At 46.9% G+C, this 20,232-nt stretch overlaps 1 protein-coding gene across 2 annotated transcripts in view; it reads right to left on the bottom strand.

The window, feature by feature from the left end:
* Positions 1-20,232, bottom strand: part of LOC135394648 (sushi, von Willebrand factor type A, EGF and pentraxin domain-containing protein 1-like) — a 72,808-nt gene that overhangs the window by 28,392 nt on the left and 24,184 nt on the right. Inside the window, exons 4-10 of one of the 2 annotated variants that reach the window (XM_064625489.1) lie at positions 17,495-17,650; positions 14,468-14,698; positions 14,223-14,402; positions 13,282-13,372; positions 13,095-13,219; positions 12,364-12,651; positions 11,757-11,854 (exon numbers count right to left, since the gene is read on the bottom strand). In XM_064625489.1, coding sequence (XP_064481559.1) covers positions 11,757-11,854; positions 12,364-12,651; positions 13,095-13,219; positions 13,282-13,372; positions 14,223-14,402; positions 14,468-14,698; positions 17,495-17,650 — 1,169 coding nt within the window. The remainder of the gene's footprint in view (positions 1-11,756; positions 11,855-12,363; positions 12,652-13,094; positions 13,220-13,281; positions 13,373-14,222; positions 14,403-14,467; positions 14,699-17,494; positions 17,651-20,232) is intronic. The other variant, XM_064625490.1, reaches the window with a different exon arrangement.

Raw genomic sequence — 20,232 nt, 5'->3', positions numbered from 1 at the left:
AAGTACGTCCGGCTTGTTTTAAACCATAAATTGCTTTTTTCAGGCGGCACACGGTTGAATGACATTCGGGGCTCCCCGGAGGTTGCTCCATATAGACTTCCTCACTGAGTTGTCCATGGAGGTATGCCGTCTTGACATCGAGCTGTCTCATTTCCATCCCCTCTTCGTTTGCTAGAGCCAGCAAGGTCCTGAGACTTGTTAACTTGACTACAGGCGAGAAAGTTTCAAAATAGTCAACCCCATACACTTGCGACGTCCCCACGGCGACGAGCCTTGCCTTAAATTTGTCAACGTTTCCTGTTGGTCCTGTTTTTATGCGGTACACCCACTTTGATTTAACGACTTTCATTCCAGGTTCCCGAGGAACCAGCTCCCATGTGTTCATTTCACAGTGAGATCGTATTTCTTCTTCCATTGCCAATTCCCAATCTCGCTTTTGCGGTGAACACACGACGTCCTCATAGCTGCGCGGTTCTGTGAGATGTACGTCCGCTTGGTTGCAATAACTCTTCTGGGTGGGATCCACCTGTAGACGATCCGGAGGCCTGTGAAGTCGTGTTGATCTGCGAGGGATTTGCTGTCCCACGTCTGCAAGTGGTACCGTTTCATGACTAGAATTGTGCGAAGATGTCTCGCCACTGCTCGAGCTCTCCTGCTGTGATTCCTGAAACTCATCTGCATCTACGCGTGGTACGTCGTGGAGCAGTTCTTGATACTGATCCGTTTCTGATGACGATAAATCATTTACTTCCCGTGTGGGCACGTGTGGGTATTCAAGATCCATGTAAGAGTGAGTAGGGGCCTTTCCCCTATCTAGCAAGGTTGATCCTTGTTTGCCTTCCAGGAAGACCACGTCACGGCTGATGATGACCTTCGACAGAGCGGGGTCATAAAAGCGATATCCCTTGCGATCTTCAGCATACCCGACGAATATGACAGGTTTTCCTCTTTTGTCTAGCTTGGTACGATGTGAAGTCGAAGATGAAACGTACGCTAGGCAACCAAATGTCCTGAAATATGAGACCGACAGGGTACGTCCTGTGAAGATCTCTTCCGGTATTCTCCAGTTGAGAAGTTTCTTACTCGAACGGTTTCTCACATAAGCGGCCGTGTTCAGTGCCTCCGCCCAGAAGGCAGTCGGAAGCTCTGATTCTGTGAGTAGCGATCTTGCAGTGTCGAGGAGAGTCCGGTTGGTGCGCTCTGCTACACCATTTTGCGCGGGTGAATAAGGAACAGTCTTCTCATGTACGATTCCTTTTCTGGTGAGAAAATTTTCCAGCTCCCTTCCAAGGAACTCTCCACCGTTGTCGGATCGTAATCTCTTCACAATCATACCCGTTTGCGTTTCCGCTTGACATATGAAGTTGATAATAGTCTCTCCTGCTTCCCGTTTATGTTGCAGGAATCGTACCGAGACCCTTCTACTGCAGTCGTCAGTAATGGCCAGGACATAGTTACTACCTCCCAAGGATGGAACCGGGAACGGTCCACAGAGATCCACATGGATCAATTCCAGGGGTATTTCTCTTCGTTGCGCTTCCGATGTGTTGAACGATGTCCTCGTTTGTTTGCTTGCGATGCAATTCTCACAGGGTTTAGTCTCAGCACGTAGATGTTTCGGCAAACCTCGAACCAGACCTTGGTTACTCATGCGAGTCAAGGTACCGTAATTTAAATGACACATCCTACGATGCCAAAGGAGGGAGTCCGCTTTCGCTGAATTCACCGTAGCATTACTTGTGAATTGGGGGGAAGCTCGCAGTCTGTAGATGCCTCCTTTTCTTGACCCGGAAAAAACGAATCTGCTCCCTCGGTATGCAGTACAACTATTTCCCACGAACGTCAGCTTGATTCCATTCTCGGTCAGTTTGGAGACGGAGATGAGGTTGTCTGCCAGACCTGGAACGTAGAGCACATCCTTGGCCTTTAAGGTAGCGTACTGTGCTCTGTTCGCACCTTAAAAATGACACATCCGACTCCGCGAGCATCAATGACATTCCCGTCGGCCATAACGACCTGTCTTGGTTCTTCCTCACGAAAATCAGTTAAGAAATCCTGTTGTCCCGTCATGTGGTGGCTTGCTCCCGAGTCGATGGACCACGACCTAGTATAGCAGTTTTCTGGAGACGCACCTTGATTCCCGTGAAAGGCTGCAGTTGCACCAAAAGCAAATTCCTTGTGGTCGTTCTCATCTGAACATGTGTTAGCTGCAGATTTCGCGATCCTTGCTCGTGGTTTGTTCACGTGCGCGCGTCCTGTGTCGTGATGAGGTCTTGGCCCCGGCGTGTCCCTGTGACGCCTTGTACCCTTCTTCGTATAGCACTCCCGTGCCATGTGTCCTGCTCTTCCGCAATTAAAGCACCGGAAGGTACCTCGGCTCTGGGGATCAGGTTTGTCATGCACAAGCTTGGCTTTGCATGCTGAGTCTTCGGGAGTCGTCCCCTGCCTCAATTCTTCTTGAAGGAGTGCGTATTTGACTCGCTCTGGTGTGACCTCTCCCATGGAGCACACGTCGAAGCTTCGAGCAACTCCGTAAAAACTTCTCGGCAACCCCTGGAGCGCTACTGAGGCAATTTCGGATTCTTCCAGGGAATCCCCCAAAGTGCGCAGCTCTTCAGATATAGCCTCAACCCGATGCATGTAGTGGGAAGCGTTGTCCCCTTTCTCCCACTTAATTCCATTTAGTTGCCGGCGCAAAAACAATCTTCGTTCTAGAATCCGTCCTCTGTTGACCTCTTCCAACTTCGTCCAGACTCCTTTCGCCGATGTCTGATTGATTACGTATGCCGCTTGAGACGAAGACAAGGTCTGTACTATGGCATTCAGTGCCTCCATATCCTTCGTGTCCCATCTTGTTCTCTCAGCCTCTTCTCCTGGCCGTTCCGTCGTTATGACTGACCACCATCCTTTCGTCTTCAAGTACGTGCTCACCTTGAATCTCCAAATGGGATAATTCTTGCCTTCCAATTTTTCCACGTAACTTGGTCCAACATTCGCTGTACCTTCGGAAGTCATCCCGATGTAGAGTAGTCGCAGTCGTCCCAACTCAGTCACGGTTCAAAAGTACATATGAAGCGAGTTCTGGGCCCATAACCTATGTTGAATTAACTCGGTCATATGCTTCGTACATTTCGCCCGAGCAACCACCCAGTCCGTGATCCATTCCAGAATGAGCGTGCCGTTTTTAGCTCGCTCCCTCTGCCTTTATTCACACACAGATAAAGATGAAGTAAAACGAAAAACAAAACGAAACCAGAAGTACCTCATAGTTTGCAACGTGTTAGTCAACAAATGGTGCGGCCTTGATCGACTGCAGGTTAACATTGTAGACCTGCTCTTTGGGAGGTGTAAAGATGGCTGTCGAGGAGGACATGCTTGGTATCCGCCAAAACAACACAGCAAGAGCAGAGCATGGAGTTGGAGCGGCCGATCAGATGCTTGAAATGGGGGGTGAATGCAACCCCGAGACGAAGCCTGTGCATCAGCGACGCAAAATGGCGAGGCACACGAGAAGGCATGGTGAAGCCAAAGTCAGGGTTCACTTCACGCATCAGAACTCCCGATGGAACGCCCCGAAACCATTGCGCATGTGCGAGAGGCCTCGTCACATCATTTAGGAAGGTTCGCCTGTCGCCTTTGGGGAGGGTAATCCGCGCGCTTGATCGGGAGTGATACGCAGCTGCTGCAGCCTCGTCAACCGCTTCATTGCCGCGGATGCCGAAGTGTGTTGGAACCCACTGGAAGTAGATAGAGTGCCCACCGATCTGAAGACGGCTTAGTTCTTCTAGTATATCCACAACCACAGTGCCCACCGATCTGAAGACGGCTTAGTTCCTCTAGTATATCCACAACCACAGGCGCAAGTGATCCAAGGATACCCATGTTCGCTATACACTACAGAGCTGCCTTGGAGTCGCAGTATATCACCCAGCTGCTGATAGTGGCGGATGAAATGTGCTGATGTGCCCCAACATAATACGTGATTTGCACAAAACGATACTTCAAAGATACACTCGGTCACTGACCGCAACATGACGTTCCTATGGGTTCGTGGCCACATAGGCCAGTACGGACACACCCGGCCGACGCTTGGGTCGTGGCGCCTCTGCCGCTTACTATCCCTACATGTCGTTTACGTATTCGCCGTCAGTGTGTCACACGCGCCCGGCAGTTCTGGGCTACCAACCGCACACTACTACATCCTGAAACTACCACCACAGCCACCGGAGCAGTGGAAAAAAGGAATCCCTTCTCAACGACTCTCAACGACTCAATGTTGCACGTATTCCTCGCTTCTCTTCAAAATGGGCCAGTTAAGTTCCCCTAACTGCACTACCTGTGGAAGCTGACATCTCCCACCATCACCATTACAATAATCGAAACACCCTCTGGCGCCGTCTGCTTGCCCCTTCCTGCACACCAACTATCACCACCGCTCACCCCCCAGTTTTTGAGATTCAGAATTCGTGGACAGCCTGTGACATTGTCGCATTATTGTACTCACTTTTTAATGCGTTAGCATTAGAAGTGTCAAACTGGAAAAAGCTGTAAGTAAGTGTATGTGTGAGATGGTGAAGCCTCACCGAGATAGTGGTGTAAGTGGCCATGTAAAGAGAATATAAAAGGTTAAATCAAAATGGAGGTAAATGATTTGAAATTGAAGTAGTCGAAAGTAACTAAGGGGGGAGTAAGGGGTAATTGAAGGTAAGCAGAGGTAATTAAGGCAATGAATGTATATATGTAATTAAGAGAAAGATTAAATGACATTAAAGATTACCGAAGGTAGCTACAGGTTACCGGAAGTAATTCAATTAATTAAAGGTAATTAATGTCAATTAGAGGGAATTAAGAGTAAACAAGTAAGCGTAATTAAATCAAATCAAATTAAATGCAATTAAAAATATGAGGTAACCTGCGCTTACCTTCTGTAATTAGAGGGCAATTGCAGGGTAATTGAAAGTAATTGTTGCTTATTAAAGGTTAATTAAACGGACTTCCATGTGGTAATTGAAAGCGTCGAATCGGAAGTCAGGTACAGACCGGAGGTGGACAACAAGGAGGAAACGGAAGTCGAGTTGGGGCCGGAGGTGGATTCCGGAAGTCGAGTATAGACGGGAGTCGGACAACCGGAAGTCAAGTTAGGCCTGAAGTGGACGACCAGAGGTGGACACCGGAAGTCAAGTATACACGTGAAGTGGACAACAGGAAGTTAAGTTGGACCAGAAGTGGACAACCGGAAGTTAAGTTAGACCAGAATGAACAACCGGTGGTCGGGTTCAGACGCTGAGTGAACACCGGAAGTGGGTTAAGCATAGACTGGAAGTGGACAACCAGTAGTCAGGTTAGACTGGAAGTGAAGAGCCGGAAGTCGAGTTGGAATGGAAGTGGATAAGGTAGTGGATACCATATAAGTGGACACCGATAAGTCAAGTATAGACTTGGAAGTGGACAACCGGAAGTCAAGTTAGACTGGGAGTGCACAACGGGAAGTCGGGTTTAGATGGAGAATCGAAAGTAAGGTTAGGCCGGAAGTTGGCAACTGGAAGTCGAGTTGGACCAGAAGTGGATTCTGAAAGTCAGATATAGACGGGAAGTAGACAACTGGAACTCAGGTGAAACCTGAAGTGGACAACTGAAAGTTCAGTTGGACAGGAAGTCAAGAATAGATGGGAAGTGGACTAACGGAAGTAAAGTTAGACCGGACGTGGACACACGGAAGTCGGGTCTAGACCGGAAAAAGCGCTTAATGCTGACGCATTACTCTCGCATTTTCCGCTAAATCGCCACTGATTTTTTTCTTTCTTTTCTTTTAAATGCGATATCATTTATGAGCGAACCCACTGAGTTTTCTTGACGCCGGGTATATCGCAGCGTAAGACTTGCGCTCATTAGCTGCTGCTTGGAGATCACGTGCGTGGTGATAACGCCGAAATGTTCCCAGGTGATAACAAACGTGGCCACGAAACGTGGAAAAACCCCATCGCAGGGATGAGGTAGCGAAGCCGTGAAGTGCGGCAGCGCCAGCTGCGCGAAACAAAGAGAAAAAAGGAGAGACAAGACGAGGAGTGGCCCATACAAAACAGCAGCATTGCACAGAACAGACAGAGGACAGTGCACAGGTCAATCACGGCAGAATTGCATGTAAGCAATTAAACCTCTTTGCTGTTCGTTAATTTGTACGCTGCTGTGTTCTCTGGGGCAGCGGCTGTGACTGGTCGGCGTGTGATTTCGGGGTGGAAATTCTCATACGTGTTCAAGCGCGGATACAAAATCGGTATGAGAGAGGGTGCGCTTTCAGATGTCGCACCGTGGACGTCCCGACGTCACGCACGCCGGTGCAAGCAGTTGAGCGATTTCATTCAGATCCAGGCAGGGCCCTAACCTTTGGGTCTCCGATTTTTTCCATTATTTTTAATGAGATATCCCCACCTGTGGCATGAACACTGGCGTTCATCCCAGGTTCCGAGACGACGTGGCAGGCGAGATATAAAATCAAGAGCGTCAGGGGTGAAAACAACGGCTTCGCTCCGAAGCGATTTCTGTCCACTTTGAAGCGCTCTATTCCGGTGTTTGTAAGACCACAACCTCCAGACTTCCGCTACGTATTCACCATGCCATAGGCTGTGGGGCTGATGAATAATTCTTGTCTCCGACGAGCGAAACCTTTTATAAAATATCCACGAAAAGCCATCTCTGCTGAATTTTACGCACGTTTTGTACCCATATGTCTGCCGTCGTGATTTTAGCGAAACAATGACCTACAAGTTAAACGAAAGCCTAATTTTCGCTCTGTTCAACGATGTGCAACACAATTCTCTATCTTGTTTCTTTTCGATAAAATTTGTGCCGCAGCTGTCACAGGTATGTCAAAGTTCGCGAGGCGCGTGCATAAAAAGGCCATGATGGATTTGTAAAAAAAAAAAAAAGAATTAGGTTCACGAAGAATGCCTTAGTTTTGACATACAATTGACATACAATTCATGGCTGCTAAAAGCTTCGTGACTGAGGTACAGCGCTCACAAACTGCCATACTTCGCCACGTCCGACGGACCGGCGTACTTCGCCGTCACTTGCTGTTTCCGAGCATGTGCATTCTCCACAAGTTTATAAAAGGTGGTGCATGAGCCACAATACAGTTACCAGTTCATAACGGGCATATATTCACTTAAGAAGCATTCCACTTTGCAGAAAAATGAAGGAAAAGCGGTAAAGAGAGGAGCAAGGAATGGCAATGAGATCAACAGCTCTTAATTTCCCACCTTTTGTTCAAAGAGAACAGTGCGTTAAAACGTGCATTAACGCGTGGTCGTCACTTCACGCATTGTTCTCGCAAGGAAAACATCCTCGTATGCACTTCTGACAAGTTTGGTACCAAACGTGGCATGAACGAAGGCCGGGTACTGGCCGCACCGACGACCATTCGGTGTGTTTCACTTCCCTGGAGGCTGCCACTTCATCTGAAGGGAAGTGCAAGATATGCGTTGCGTGTCCTCGTTCTATCAGCACCGAAACGAAGTCCTGAGCCCGACCGAATTACGTCCGTTGCTTGAGACCGCATGTTGTACACCCTTGCTGCGTATTTAAGCGATCCTCCTACTTCTTCTTCTTCTTTGTAGGGGGTAAGAGTTGTCAGCCACAGTCAAGTGGCTTGCTACTTCATCACAGGCATTCTTCCCATGTCCACTCGCGGGCCATACTGCCCATGTCCAGTATTGGCAAAGAAGCCAAGTATATCTCTTCACGTGCGTTGCAACGGCAAATTCTGCCATCGTTATCTTGGGAACGGCAAGCGACGACCTGCGCCGTGATACACAGCACGCGCTTTTTGCGTTAAAGAGAATATTGCACACCCTTGATGACATACTGCCGGTGTTCTCACACGTCATCTCTGTGTCGGACGGTGCAGCGGCGCATACCTAAAACAGGTATCAGTTACACGAGGTGCGGCGTAACACTCTGCTGACACTCTGATTTTTTTCAGCGAGTGGACATGGGAAGAATGCCTGTGATGAAGAAGGGGGCTCGCTTAGATACGCAGCAAGTGTGTACAACATGCGGTCTCAAGCAACAGACGTAATTCGGTCGGGCTCAGGACTTCGTTTCGGTGCTGATAGAACGAGGACACGCAACGCATATCTTGCACCTCCCTTCAGATGAAGTGGCAGCCTCCAGGGAAGCGAAACACACCGAATGGTCGTCGGTGCGGCCAGTACCCGGCCTTCGTTGATGTCACGTTTGGTACCAAACTTGTCAGAAGTGCATACGAGGATGTTTTCCTTGCGAGAACAATGCGTGAAGTGACGACCACGCGTTAATGCATTTTTTTAACGCACTGTTCTCTTTGAACAAAAGGTGGGAAATTAAGAGCTGTTGATCTCATTGTCATTCCTTGTTCCTCTCTTTACCGCTTTACCTTCATTTTTCTGCAAAGTGGAATGCTTCTTAAGTGAATATTAATTCGTTATGAACTGGTAACTGTATTGTGGCTCACGTACCAGCTTTAATAAACTTGTGGTGAATGCACATGCTTGAAAACAGCAAGTGACGGCGAAGTACGCCGGCCCGTAAGGCCGAAAAATCATGACGCAAAACTATCATAAGGCCGAAAGCCAAAAGGCCGAAAATGAAAAGGCCGAAGAGGGAGAAGTCATTTTGGGTGAACAACCGGCAGTGAATGACCATGAATGGGATTGTTTTCTTCATAAGACTACAAAAAAGTTTTTTGGCTCTTGTATTAGAAATAAAATGATTGGAATGCATAGCATTTGTTGCTCGGAAATAGACTGGATAGAGAGAAGAAAACACACACACGCAAAAAGCAGTAATCTACAACACGTTTGTTACAGAAAGAAAGTGCAGGGTGAGTGAATTCCAGTGAATGACTTGTATCACCCACTCAACCTGTATCACTTGTAGAGGAGGTGGTGTTTCTCTACATTTGGTGACCTGAACGTGATTTGAACAAGCAACCATCTGAATCGCTTGCTCTACAGAATAAACTTAAGTCCAGTCAATGACCATCGTTAATTTGCCCCTACATAGGGTCTCTATAACAAGATCTGCAGGATTTTTTTTTCTTTGCTGCGCATGCAACTTTCTGTACCATTCTATTTCAGGAACTGTATAATGACCACGCATGTCCGCTGACACAGGAGCACATGTATGATTTCTTCCAGAATGGGCATTCACTTGTCCAAGGTCATTCACTCGCCTACTCACCCTAGTTATCGAAATGTCGAACAATTAGATGTGGTTTTGAGTCAGAGGTGATGATAGGGAACTATTATAGGCTGCAGCCATTGTTGAAAATGGGATGCGAATGGGAAATGTTATCAGGCAGCTCATAATTTTACATTTTAAGTTATTACTATTGTGAACAATAAACACGTGCAATAACACAGTGGTTCATATATCTACTTTTCCTTTTTGTTTTCCCAATAAGTGATCGAAAGTACGTTATTAACGCCATGTTCGGTTAAATTATTCGTTTGCCGTATTAATTCACAACAAGTCTATCGTACTTAATTTGTGGAGCTATTTTTTCCTTTTTTTATATATCTCAGTTAGAGATAACAGTTTTCGCATCTTTGTTTCCTTATTTTTCGGCCTTCAGATAGTTCGGTTTTATGAATTTTCGAACTTCTGATTGTTCGGTGTTTTGATTTTTCGGTCTTTTGAGTTTCGGACTTCTAGTAATTCTGCCTTCTGATTTTCGGCCTTATTATTGCTACGGAGCGCGGATGCATGCATACCCCATGCCTTACACGAGCGCATTAGTTATCACAAACCAACGGGCCCCTTGTCCCCCACTTCTTCCTGCTGTCCTCTCTCCCTCTGTGCACATCTGCCGCCGCACATCGGAACAGTTGCTTCGCGGCGCTAACACTAATAAAAACAACAACAACAACATAGATGAATGGATGATGATGATGTGGGATGTTTCCCTGCGTTGAGTGCAGGACCCTACCCCATTCCAAAAAGGTTCACATGAAAGGATGACGAGGGAAGGAAATCCCTACAGTTCGTGAAGGAGGCCGGTGGCCCTCAGAAAGGAAAGAAGAGCGCCAAGTGCACGGCACTGGTGTCCAGGGTTACTCCATGGGCCGAGAACTTTGCAGATGTTGAATGGCCTCTGATCCAGCATTTCAAGTTGAGATTTAAAGGCCCGTCGCTCGCGTACGTACTGGCTGCAGTCTTCGAGAATGTGTCGGATTGTTGCCGGTAAACCACAAGTTGCACACAGCGCCGTGGTGCTGTGGCCCAGCCTATACCGGAGTGCAGGGGTGAATGCGACGCTAAGTCGTAAACGACGCACTAGAGACGTAAAGAGGCGAGGGAAACCGCTTGGCATGTCAAATGAAAGCGTTGGGTCAACAGCATACAGAAGCGACCACCGGGTGATGTCATGACACCATTCCTGATGGGCCCAGGGCGACGTCAAAGCGGACAAGAGGGAGCGCCTGTCTCCATTCGAAAGTATGATTGAGACTGCTGAGCGGCGATGGTGAGCTGCAGCAGCTGCCCGATCCGCTACCTCATTGCCTCTTATTCCAATGTGGCTAGGGACCCATTGGAGGGTGATCCGGTGGCCGCTGTCCTCTAAAACCTTGAGTGTCGTCAGGATGTTCACTACCACCGGAGCCAAGGAGCCACGGATGCCCATGTTGTCTATGCACTGCAGCGCTGCCCGCGAATCTGTGTAAACCACCCAGAGGCGGGGGTGGTGATCCAAAATAGACCTTAGGAATAGCAGTATGGCATACAACTCCGCAGAGGTGGCCGAGGTGCGGTGCGATAGGCGGAACCCACGTGAAATTGACTCCTCTGGGATTACAAATGCCGCAGATGAGCCGCCTGTAGTGGAGGAACCGTCCGTATATACAGCACTAATAAAAAAAGCCAACAGTGTGTATAGGATAATCGACAATTAGTGGTTATGGGCAACAAAACGACTACGATCATGAGCGATATCACAGTGGTCGGTATTCCATAGTTTTGATGCCCCTAAGGCCTCTGCAGAAAGTGGCTACACAGAAGGTACAAACACAAAGCCAAACAACGTTCACCCGGTGTCATTTGTCGTTTGTCTATGTTTGCATTTTATCCGTAAGCTTTTCTGCAGCGTCCTTCAAGAACTGCAAAGACTCTGAGTCCTTGAGTGAGCATATGCTCTTAGCACAATGCTGTATTACTACAGAACCTGTGAAACTAACGTGATGCCTTGGTTCTTCAAAATCGCATTTCCTTGACATGTTTGTACAAGACTAGCAACTGACCTTAGTGCACAAAGGATATGTAGACACGTAGGTGCTGCCCTCTCACTGGCGACAATGTTTCTTTCTGCACAGCGGAGCACCGCGTGTTTCCCGTGCACAAGCGCGCTAAAGGGGCGTTCAAGTACAGAAATTTGTTCTCTCATTATGAGGAGATGCTGTTACCTCGGCAGCAATACTAAAGAAACGCGATGATTGGGCAGGTCGTTTGAGATGGAAAGGAGGGGAGAGGGAAACCATAAGTATAGGCTCTGTTTTGCGCGTAAATCGCGGACGATGGAACGAATAAATGACGTTCCTTATGTATTGCAGCTAGCGGGACGACATTTTAGATTCAGCCAGGGCAAGTTTGTGCGCTTTAGTGGCACTTGTATACACATGGAAGAACCTGTGCCTTCCCCTACCTGTTTCCCTCCCACCGACCACATTGCGCCGAATAAACCGCAAGAAACACTCGAAAAAGTTGCGGAAAGCGACACAAACCACAAACTCTGGTTCCACCCAGGTGACCTTTATGCTTCTCCTATGGTGCTGAATAACGATGTCGTCGGGGCAAAATATCACTTTAGGAGGGTCATTATCTGAAAATGGAAAAAAGCGAAGCTAAAAAAATACGTACGAAGTGTGATACTGTAACTTCCACTCCAACCCGTCTTTGTTCTTGTTTACCGTTCCTTATTTTCTTTAGTTGTTAGTTTCCTTGCCGCATATATCGCTTCAGTTGCCTGTACTCCTTGTTTTCCTTTGTTAATTTCTCTTCCACTCTTATTCGTTTATGCCATCTGAATGCATCAGATCTCAACACATAGTGTTATTCGCGTGTTTATTGTGTGAACTGCCCATGCAACTAGCTTCGTTTCTGCTTGTTCCATGTGTATTTTTCCTAACGGTTGTTCCACACATTTTATTTAACCGTGGATGGCCCCTCCTCTAGCTCTGATACGGGGCCGCCGTTACTGTCACTCTACCTTGTAGTTAGGAATAAATGATTTGAAAGTATTTGATTTGAAAGTAATGAACTGGACGATGGAAACGTTCAATGTTGGACCTTCTGACTTGGTGTGTCTGAAATGTCGCGAGGCATACTCACCAATGACTGTAACAGAAAACACACAGCGATCTGATCGCAATCCAGATGTGTCCTCTGCTACGTAGGCTACTTCAGTCTCTCCAAGAAGGAACTGAGCAGGAGGCGCGAGAGGAGGCTGACCAGGAGGTGCGGATAGAGTTGGAGGCTCAATTATCGTTATAGAGGATACTCCCACATTGTCAATTGCCGTAGGTAGGTCCCAGTTCACTCTGCCTGTGTACCGCATGTTTGGCAGGGTACTCGTCTTGATGTCTTGAGGACACGACGTAATGCTGGGTGGTTGTATGTCTGCAAAGTGAAAGAAAACTTAAAAGAGTGCGTCACACTGTTCGTGGCATCTCTGTTGACATTTGCATGAGCCTCCTTCGCGGCTATCTGCGTTTCTGCGCTAGACCCCCACTATTCTTCTGCAAAGCTTGCGAACCGCTCGGATGGTCAGGATGATACCTTGGGACGTGCCGGTAGTAGCGTAAGGTGGGTCAAAATGAGACATAAATTTGAGACAGTTGAACGCCACATTCTAATTCTACCTCTGTTTAAAAAAAAGCATATTAAAGTAATCAGACGAGTGTAGTTGCTTCATCATTCATAATTATAGCTAAACGTTCACTGCACTGAGAACTAAAGTATTCTGAATATTATTTGTTTACACAAATTCAATAAATATCAGTAAAAAATGTAGCTACACACTAACCATTTATCAAACGAGAATGAAAATTTTCGTGTCGTACCTTTGCAAGCCAGGTTATCTACGTTGTCGGACCAGTTTCCGTCTGCGAGGCACTTGAAGAGACCGTTCGCTGGATTTCTCGTATGCTTATTGACCAGAACGAAGGTTTCGTTTTTGCACGAATACCTATAGGGGACAGCGGTCAGCCTTGTAACCTTCTTCTCTGAGGATACACAGCAAAAACTTACGTGCAGATCTTGTCGAACTTGGAAATATTTTTGCAGGTACTCGGTTGAAGTTTCAACTTTCCTTTCGGTCGGAGTGGTTTGCATGTGATGGCTAGCGAGAGAGGCAGAAATTCTATTTGACACGCCTGTCTACAACTGGATCTCATAAACAAGAGGACCTGGGAAGAGTTGTCCCGTATATATACAATCGCTGTGGAGTAGCCGGTCTCACACTATGAGTGCGTCTTATGCCTTCCAACATCATCATCATCACTTCTGCTATACTAATCCTCACGTTCCTGTCACCTTTCTCCGTAACATTTTGGAGCTATAAGCAGGGACGTACAGCCACGTGTCCTCAAACCCATCACCTGTTATCAATGCCCATTTTGTTTCACAACGCGGCATGCTACATCAGTTCAGCGACTTCGTGCATGGCGGAACTACTGCAAGGACTCTGAATCATTGTTGTTGTTCCACTCTTAACCCGTTGCATATAAACCAACTCGTCGGCCAAACAATCAACGGGATTGATCCCTTGGATCTACGCATTGCTCGACGCATAATAATTCTTTGACGATACGCCGCGAGGAATTCCTTTAGTCGAACGCTGCAGTTCATCGGGAAACGGAAATCACCGTGAGCCAAGACGCCATCTTTTTTGGTTGCCGTATAAAAATAGTGTGGAACATCCAGAACCACGGTCTCGGACACATGGGCATTTGTGTCCGAAATGTCGTGCTAGCGTAGTGCACTTTGTACCTGCATCATGTGTGCGCGCAACTGAATTGTTACGCTTTCTACTGCATCGAAAGCCTTATCGATGACAGCAACAAACATTCGCTTGTGACCATTTCCGTTTGCATGATAGTTAGCATCCCCGACGACATCAACAGAACTCAATAGGAAATAGAACAGAATGACATCAATATGGTTGTACTGGTTGTACTGTACAGGCTTACCTCTGCACGTTGGCAGCGTTCCGTTCCACTGGCCATTGCTCTCACAAAATATGCCGTCATCTCCTATCTTCTCGAACCCCGCATTGCACTTCACCACGCACTCCGTTTCATATTCGAAGGAAGGGTTCGTGCAGTCGATGACTCCATCCTCCGGATTCTTCAGCTGGGGACATCGTACTTCTGCAGCACGAGTGTGGTCCCCGTGTGAAAAAAGTGAAACTCGAGTCGACGAAAATGTTTCTTACTTTCGCATCTGAACTCTGCGCCAGACCATAGTTTATTAGCCTGGCAAAGGCGTAGATTACGCGTTGGTTTGTTCCAAGGTTTCGTTCCGGCGGCCAATGCCTTGGCATCGCAACCGTAGGGACAGTACCCTTCTCGGCACAGGAAGTCGCAGGATGTGCCGAACGTGTTTCCACATTTGGGAGGAATTGTAGAGGCACCCTCCGGTAGAGTTAGCTTGGCACAAACAACCGCTGCAGGAAAAAAAGTCATTTTAGTCGCATTTCTTATCATCATTTTGGAATCTCCAGGAACCGGCGCTCTGTAGATCGTCGATCGGTCGGTGACTGCATAGTGGAGCGGCAAGGAATCGTTTGGGGCCACGCCAGGAAGCGCTTTCGGGAGCCAGGTAAAAAATGTGTTACGGTGCGTGTGACGCCATAAAGAGAAGCGAGAGAGCCAGAATACTGAATAGTCTTCACATTGTATCGAAAGGCTATACTGTTTCCCAATTATTATTTCTTTGAGTGATATTATTTCTTTCGTCAAGAACCACATCAACTATACTGTTTTAAATGCGTTATTTTGGACGAAAGATGGCGCCACATGTATTGTTGCAGTTTCTTTCTCCGGTTTCCGAAGGCGCTTTCTGGCCCAGCTTCGACGCTCCACCACGCGGTGACCGACAGACCGACCGACCGACCGTCCGACCGTATGCGGCGCGTCGGTTCCCGGAAACTTTCTATTTTGCTGCGGAACTGTGACGAAATCGATATGACTTTTCCAGGACACAGGACCGGAGAATATACCAGGTATACGCACAGGTTCAGAAATGAGGCAGATGTAAGGAATTTATTTTTTCTCCTTTTTTTCAAACTACTTTTTGCTTTTGCTTTTTTTGTAACGCCACACACGAGCTCCGTTGTGTCGTATGCGCCATATGCGTGTATAAAAAAAGGCGTTGCGACTTAAACAGGGTGTTTATTTTTATCCTTCGCAGAATTTTAATAAAAAGCTATGAGAGCAGCACAGATGTCGTTTTTGCAGTTCAGTTATGCGGCCAGGCGGTAGAGAGTATGTAATTACAAGATGATTGATTACCTGAAATCCATTAACTGTTTAAGTAGGGAATTTTGGGTAAAAGCGAGATCGCAGAACGAGAGGCAATCCTCGTTCTATTCCCATTCTATCTTTTAAAAATCCAGAAAAAGCGCGTGCCGTGAAATATCCGTCCCTGAATTTCGGTATGCAAATGAGCTGAAATCGAAAAAGCGCGCGCCAAGAGCTCCTCATGTACCTCGATGGAAGCTTATCTAGGCCGGAAAGCGGTTTATCTGGCCAGCAGATCGGCACATACATCCCAGTCATCTCCGCCGCTCCAAATCACGTGAAATGACTGTTGTGCCGCGTACGTTCCCGGCTCATTTGCATATCAACATTCGGAGTTGAATATTTTAACGAATGTGCGTGTTTAAGTATTTCTTAGACGTGGAATGGATTTCAAGAAGGATAGGCTCCGGTCCTGCTATCTCGCTCTTGAAATCCCATAATTTTAGGTAATTATGCACCGTGTAGTTGCATACTTTCTTCGAGGGCTTCTCAACTGCAAAACCGACATCTGTGCTGCTCTCATAGATTTTTATAAATATTCTGTAAAGGATGCAAAAAAAAAAAACATCCTGGACATGAGGCTATTGAAATACATAATGACGATGCAGAAAGGCAGAAACGACAAAAAAGACAAAGAAAACGGACGTACTGGCGAGGGAGCGCCATATTGAATCAGCGTCGCCCCAGCAGCGCTAAGCTTAGCGAAAGCATAACGTATACACACAGCACTCTAATTAGAAAACAAGGCCTGTACTCAAAGATGAAACACGTAAACGGTACACATCTCATCATGCGTCCATGTACACCACCCCACACTTCCACTGCTTCCACCGCCGGTGCCTCTACCACCCTTTGGCTACGAGCCTGGGTAGGAGCTGATAGTGACAAAATCCGTAGCCAACGGAAGCGGCGGAGTAAGCGTTGCCAGCAGTTTTCATAACTGCGCCGCTTTTCACGGGCTCAAAATACGCGACGTTTCTTCGGCTGATTCAATATGACTGCCTCCGGGCGCATACATTGAGAGGGGGAAGAGCCCAGTTCGCACCGTTCGAGTCCTTTGCTCTCCTCCGATCCTTCTCCCCACCTTACCTTCTAGCCTCTCTCCGTAAGATTTCTATGATCCCACCAATGCTAAGGACGTTTCTTCTGTGAAGTCACCCTCATTATGCCCTCATCTGGTGCCGCGCTACCACCATCTACCATACCTAAGCCGCAAGATTTTATGTTAAACCAATGAGACTGCTCCGCTGGTTGACTCGCGTAGCTTCCAGCCTGGGAGGTACCGGGGTTCGAATCCCGGTGCCGGCTGTGCTGTCTGGGGTTTTTCCTGGGTTTCCTCAGACGCTTTCAGACATATGTCGGCACAATTCCCTTAGAAGTCGGCCCAGGACGCACATTCCCCCAGGGCGTGAGTCGTGACGTTGCCCACATACCTGAGGCCGACAACGGCAAGCCCTATCACCACCACCACCACATCCAGCCATTACTTTTGTGTGCCAAGGAAGGGAGTTGCCTCAGGACAGAAGCCGCCGATATTTCGAACAGAGACTGTTCTTCTTCTTGTGTGCCAAGCTGTTGATGGCGTGTCAGTGATTGTGCACGAAGGTGGAAGGTGGAGGTTTTAATAACAATTAAGATAATTAAAAAGCCTCTCCTGGCACATTGCATGTGGCCGACGAAGTTAATAGAAAACATGCAGTGCATGGCATTCGAAAAGGAAAATGCTATGCGTGCTCTGCAGATACCGGCATCGAACTCAAAATCAACCGGCATCGAAAATGGCAATTAGATGATGGGCGGAGGTGCAGTTACGTGCACCTCCGCAAGAAATGACTGGAAAGGAACGAAATTACTTCCAATTTTTATGTCTTATTTCAAGAAATACTTCCTCATTCCTCATCAAGTATACATATGAAAAATACGTTCGCTGTTATACTCACGTGTGCAAGGCTTAGAACTTCCCGGATCTCCTTCATAGCCTTCGAGGCACAAACACTGTGCTACAGAGGTCGCTCCTTCTCCAGGCGTTGTTGAGTTCTCTGGGCAACTCTTGGAGTATTCGCCAAAGCCATCTTTATATTTGCCTCTTGGACTGGCTATAAGGGAAGCAAAACTTGCCTTACTCGAAAATTGAGCAACACGGTTCTACGTATATGCAGGACGTAAACAGTGAAAGGGTTTAACTGAAATGAGTGACACGGCGTGGCGCCACATGTAGCCACTGACGCTGGGAACCCTAGTAAACTTCCGGTTGTGCCTTCTGTTAGTAAACAGTAAAAGGGTGAAGTGACTTAGTACGTAAGCGCTATATGAGACGCCGCCTCCGTGTTTGCTACCTTTCCCGATAGCGAAATAGCAGTTACGCTGTATTATAATTGGGGAGCAGAAAAAAAGAAGAACTATCTGAGGTGAACATAACTGAGGTGAACTGAACTGCGAACTGAGGCTAGCGTTTTCTTTTTTTTCTTTTTTTTGTCGCTAATATAAAAACTCCAGACATAGGGTGAAAATGTGAGACAACCTCTCGTGGGTTGGTCTCCTTTCCTTCTTTCCCATCCTTGTCGTGCCCACAAAGAAACCGCAATTAACGCTTTCCCTCTTCCTCGAGAACGCCGACAATATGGAGCGGGCTCTCATTGGTCTCCTCAAACGGTTTATCCAATCATAGCGGAAGATCGTCTGAGTAAACCAATTCGTGGCCTCTCTGCATTGTTGAGCTTCTTGAGATGGAGAGGAAGATGGAAAGCGTGACTTTTTTTTTTTTTTCTGTCGATCATGAATTACGAACCAGGCGATGGATGACTCCCGTTCCTGATTCCGATCCCGTGTTGCGTTGGTGTCAAAGCGATGCCACCTTACGTTATCATCAACGGCTATGTGGCATAGTTCATAGTCATATAGTCATAGTCATAAGGTCATAGTCACATACAATGCTGGTATGTGCAGCCTCACGCTTCTAGCAACAATGGCAGATGTGCACTTAACTGCGGCTGAAGTTAAGGAGACAGTTGCATGGTTAAGTGTTACAGTTGGTGGAAATGAAAGAGGAAAAAATAAATAAAGATATGGATGTATTTTAGGCTCCATAAGCGTTGATGCTGGCTGCCTTTTAACATTTAAACCTGAATACCTAGGTAAAGAAGTAAAAGGACGAATAAATAATTGAGAAAAGATATGTGTGACAGGGGTCCTGATCAGTCTCATGTGCCGGAAACAAAAAGAGTGCTAGGGAAAAACAGTTGTAGCAGATGCAGCGCATAAAATGCTTGTCCTCTATCCTGTATACCTGATGTTTGGCATTAAGCGTTTTTACAATGATATATCCGTGGAGTTTCAAGTTTCAGCAAGTTACAAAATATCCTACTATATCTGAATGAAGCAACAATTATCAGTACCAGTGTTAGGCAGTAGTTCAACTACATGTAGTTGAACTACCAGGTAACTACCTTTTACCTAATTCACTGCTAATTGCAAGTACTTGACGAAAAGTAATTCAAATTAAGCAGTTAGAATTTTTTTAGGCTACTTTTCTTGTAGTTTGCTACTGCATGAACCCTTGGCCGTGGCTTTATTCAATACGCCGTTAACAAATAGGTTTTTCTGAGAAACAATTTTCAGTAAAGTAAACTTCCGCAGAGGTCTCTACTTGATTGTGAGTGCATGAGATTGCCATTGTCCTGATTGGTAATGACTGTTATGCCTACTTTAGAAAATGTCGTGATATTTCTGTATTTTTATAGACAATAGAATTTGTATTTTTATTGTAACTTGTGAAGGGATTCACATCTGCGCTTAATGATGGAGTGCTCTGGCAAATTATAATAAGGTAACGTTTTCTTGAGTGCATAAGCACAGGATGTACAGCTCCCGTCAAAGTTAATAATAATACTGCAAAAAAAATCTAATTTCGGAGCGTGATAACGGCCACCCTGGGGCACTGGGGGAATGTTAAAGGGGCACTAAAATGCTAAAACAAGTTCGCTTCAAATTACGTTACACGCTATGTCGATTTCGTACCTGTTATCGTAATTCAAAACTTTGATTCCGTTACGAAGCTACAATCAAAATTATACCGGATTCTTTTTGGCTTCGGCGCTTAGCAGTGAACGTCGCTTTAGCTCGTGCATCGGTGTTTTTGCCATGCTGCACGTGCACTCGCGTGCCACGGCATGGAGCAGTCTAAAGGCGCAGATATAGTCCGACGTAACTATGCTGCGCATCCGCGCTCTGCACAGTTGCGCTACGCCGCGGGAAATCACACCCTCTATAGTCTAGCGGCTAGCGCGGCCGGCGGCATTCTACACGCTTGGACGTCGCTCGCGCAGAATAGAACATGTTCTACTTTTCGCCGACCGCGGTCGAGCAGTCAGACCTGCGCAGTCGCAGTCGCGCTGGTGCAGTCAGCTCGACTTTGCGCATGCCTCACGGCAGCAGGCCACTGCTGACGCGTGTCTGACTATAAACGCATATTTCCCGAATGGCTTGGTGTAGCGTATCTGACTTCGGCTGTCGCTGACTGCGACGCCAAAAACGTCGGACTATATCTGTGCCTTAAGTGAAAAACATTTCGCGCGTTGCGAAGCGGACTGGCGTCGCTGTCCGAAGGACATGAAGATAAATATTGTCAGTGGAACATTCGCGAAAACAGTTGTGATATGCAATTCAGTGAATCGGTATC

This window comes from Ornithodoros turicata, chromosome 5 (genome assembly GCF_037126465.1).
Source record: "Ornithodoros turicata isolate Travis chromosome 5, ASM3712646v1, whole genome shotgun sequence".
Lineage (NCBI taxonomy): Eukaryota > Metazoa > Arthropoda > Arachnida > Ixodida > Argasidae > Ornithodoros > Ornithodoros turicata.
The sequence above is the reverse complement of the archived record's forward strand: the minus strand, read 5'-3'. Positions and strand labels throughout refer to the sequence as shown.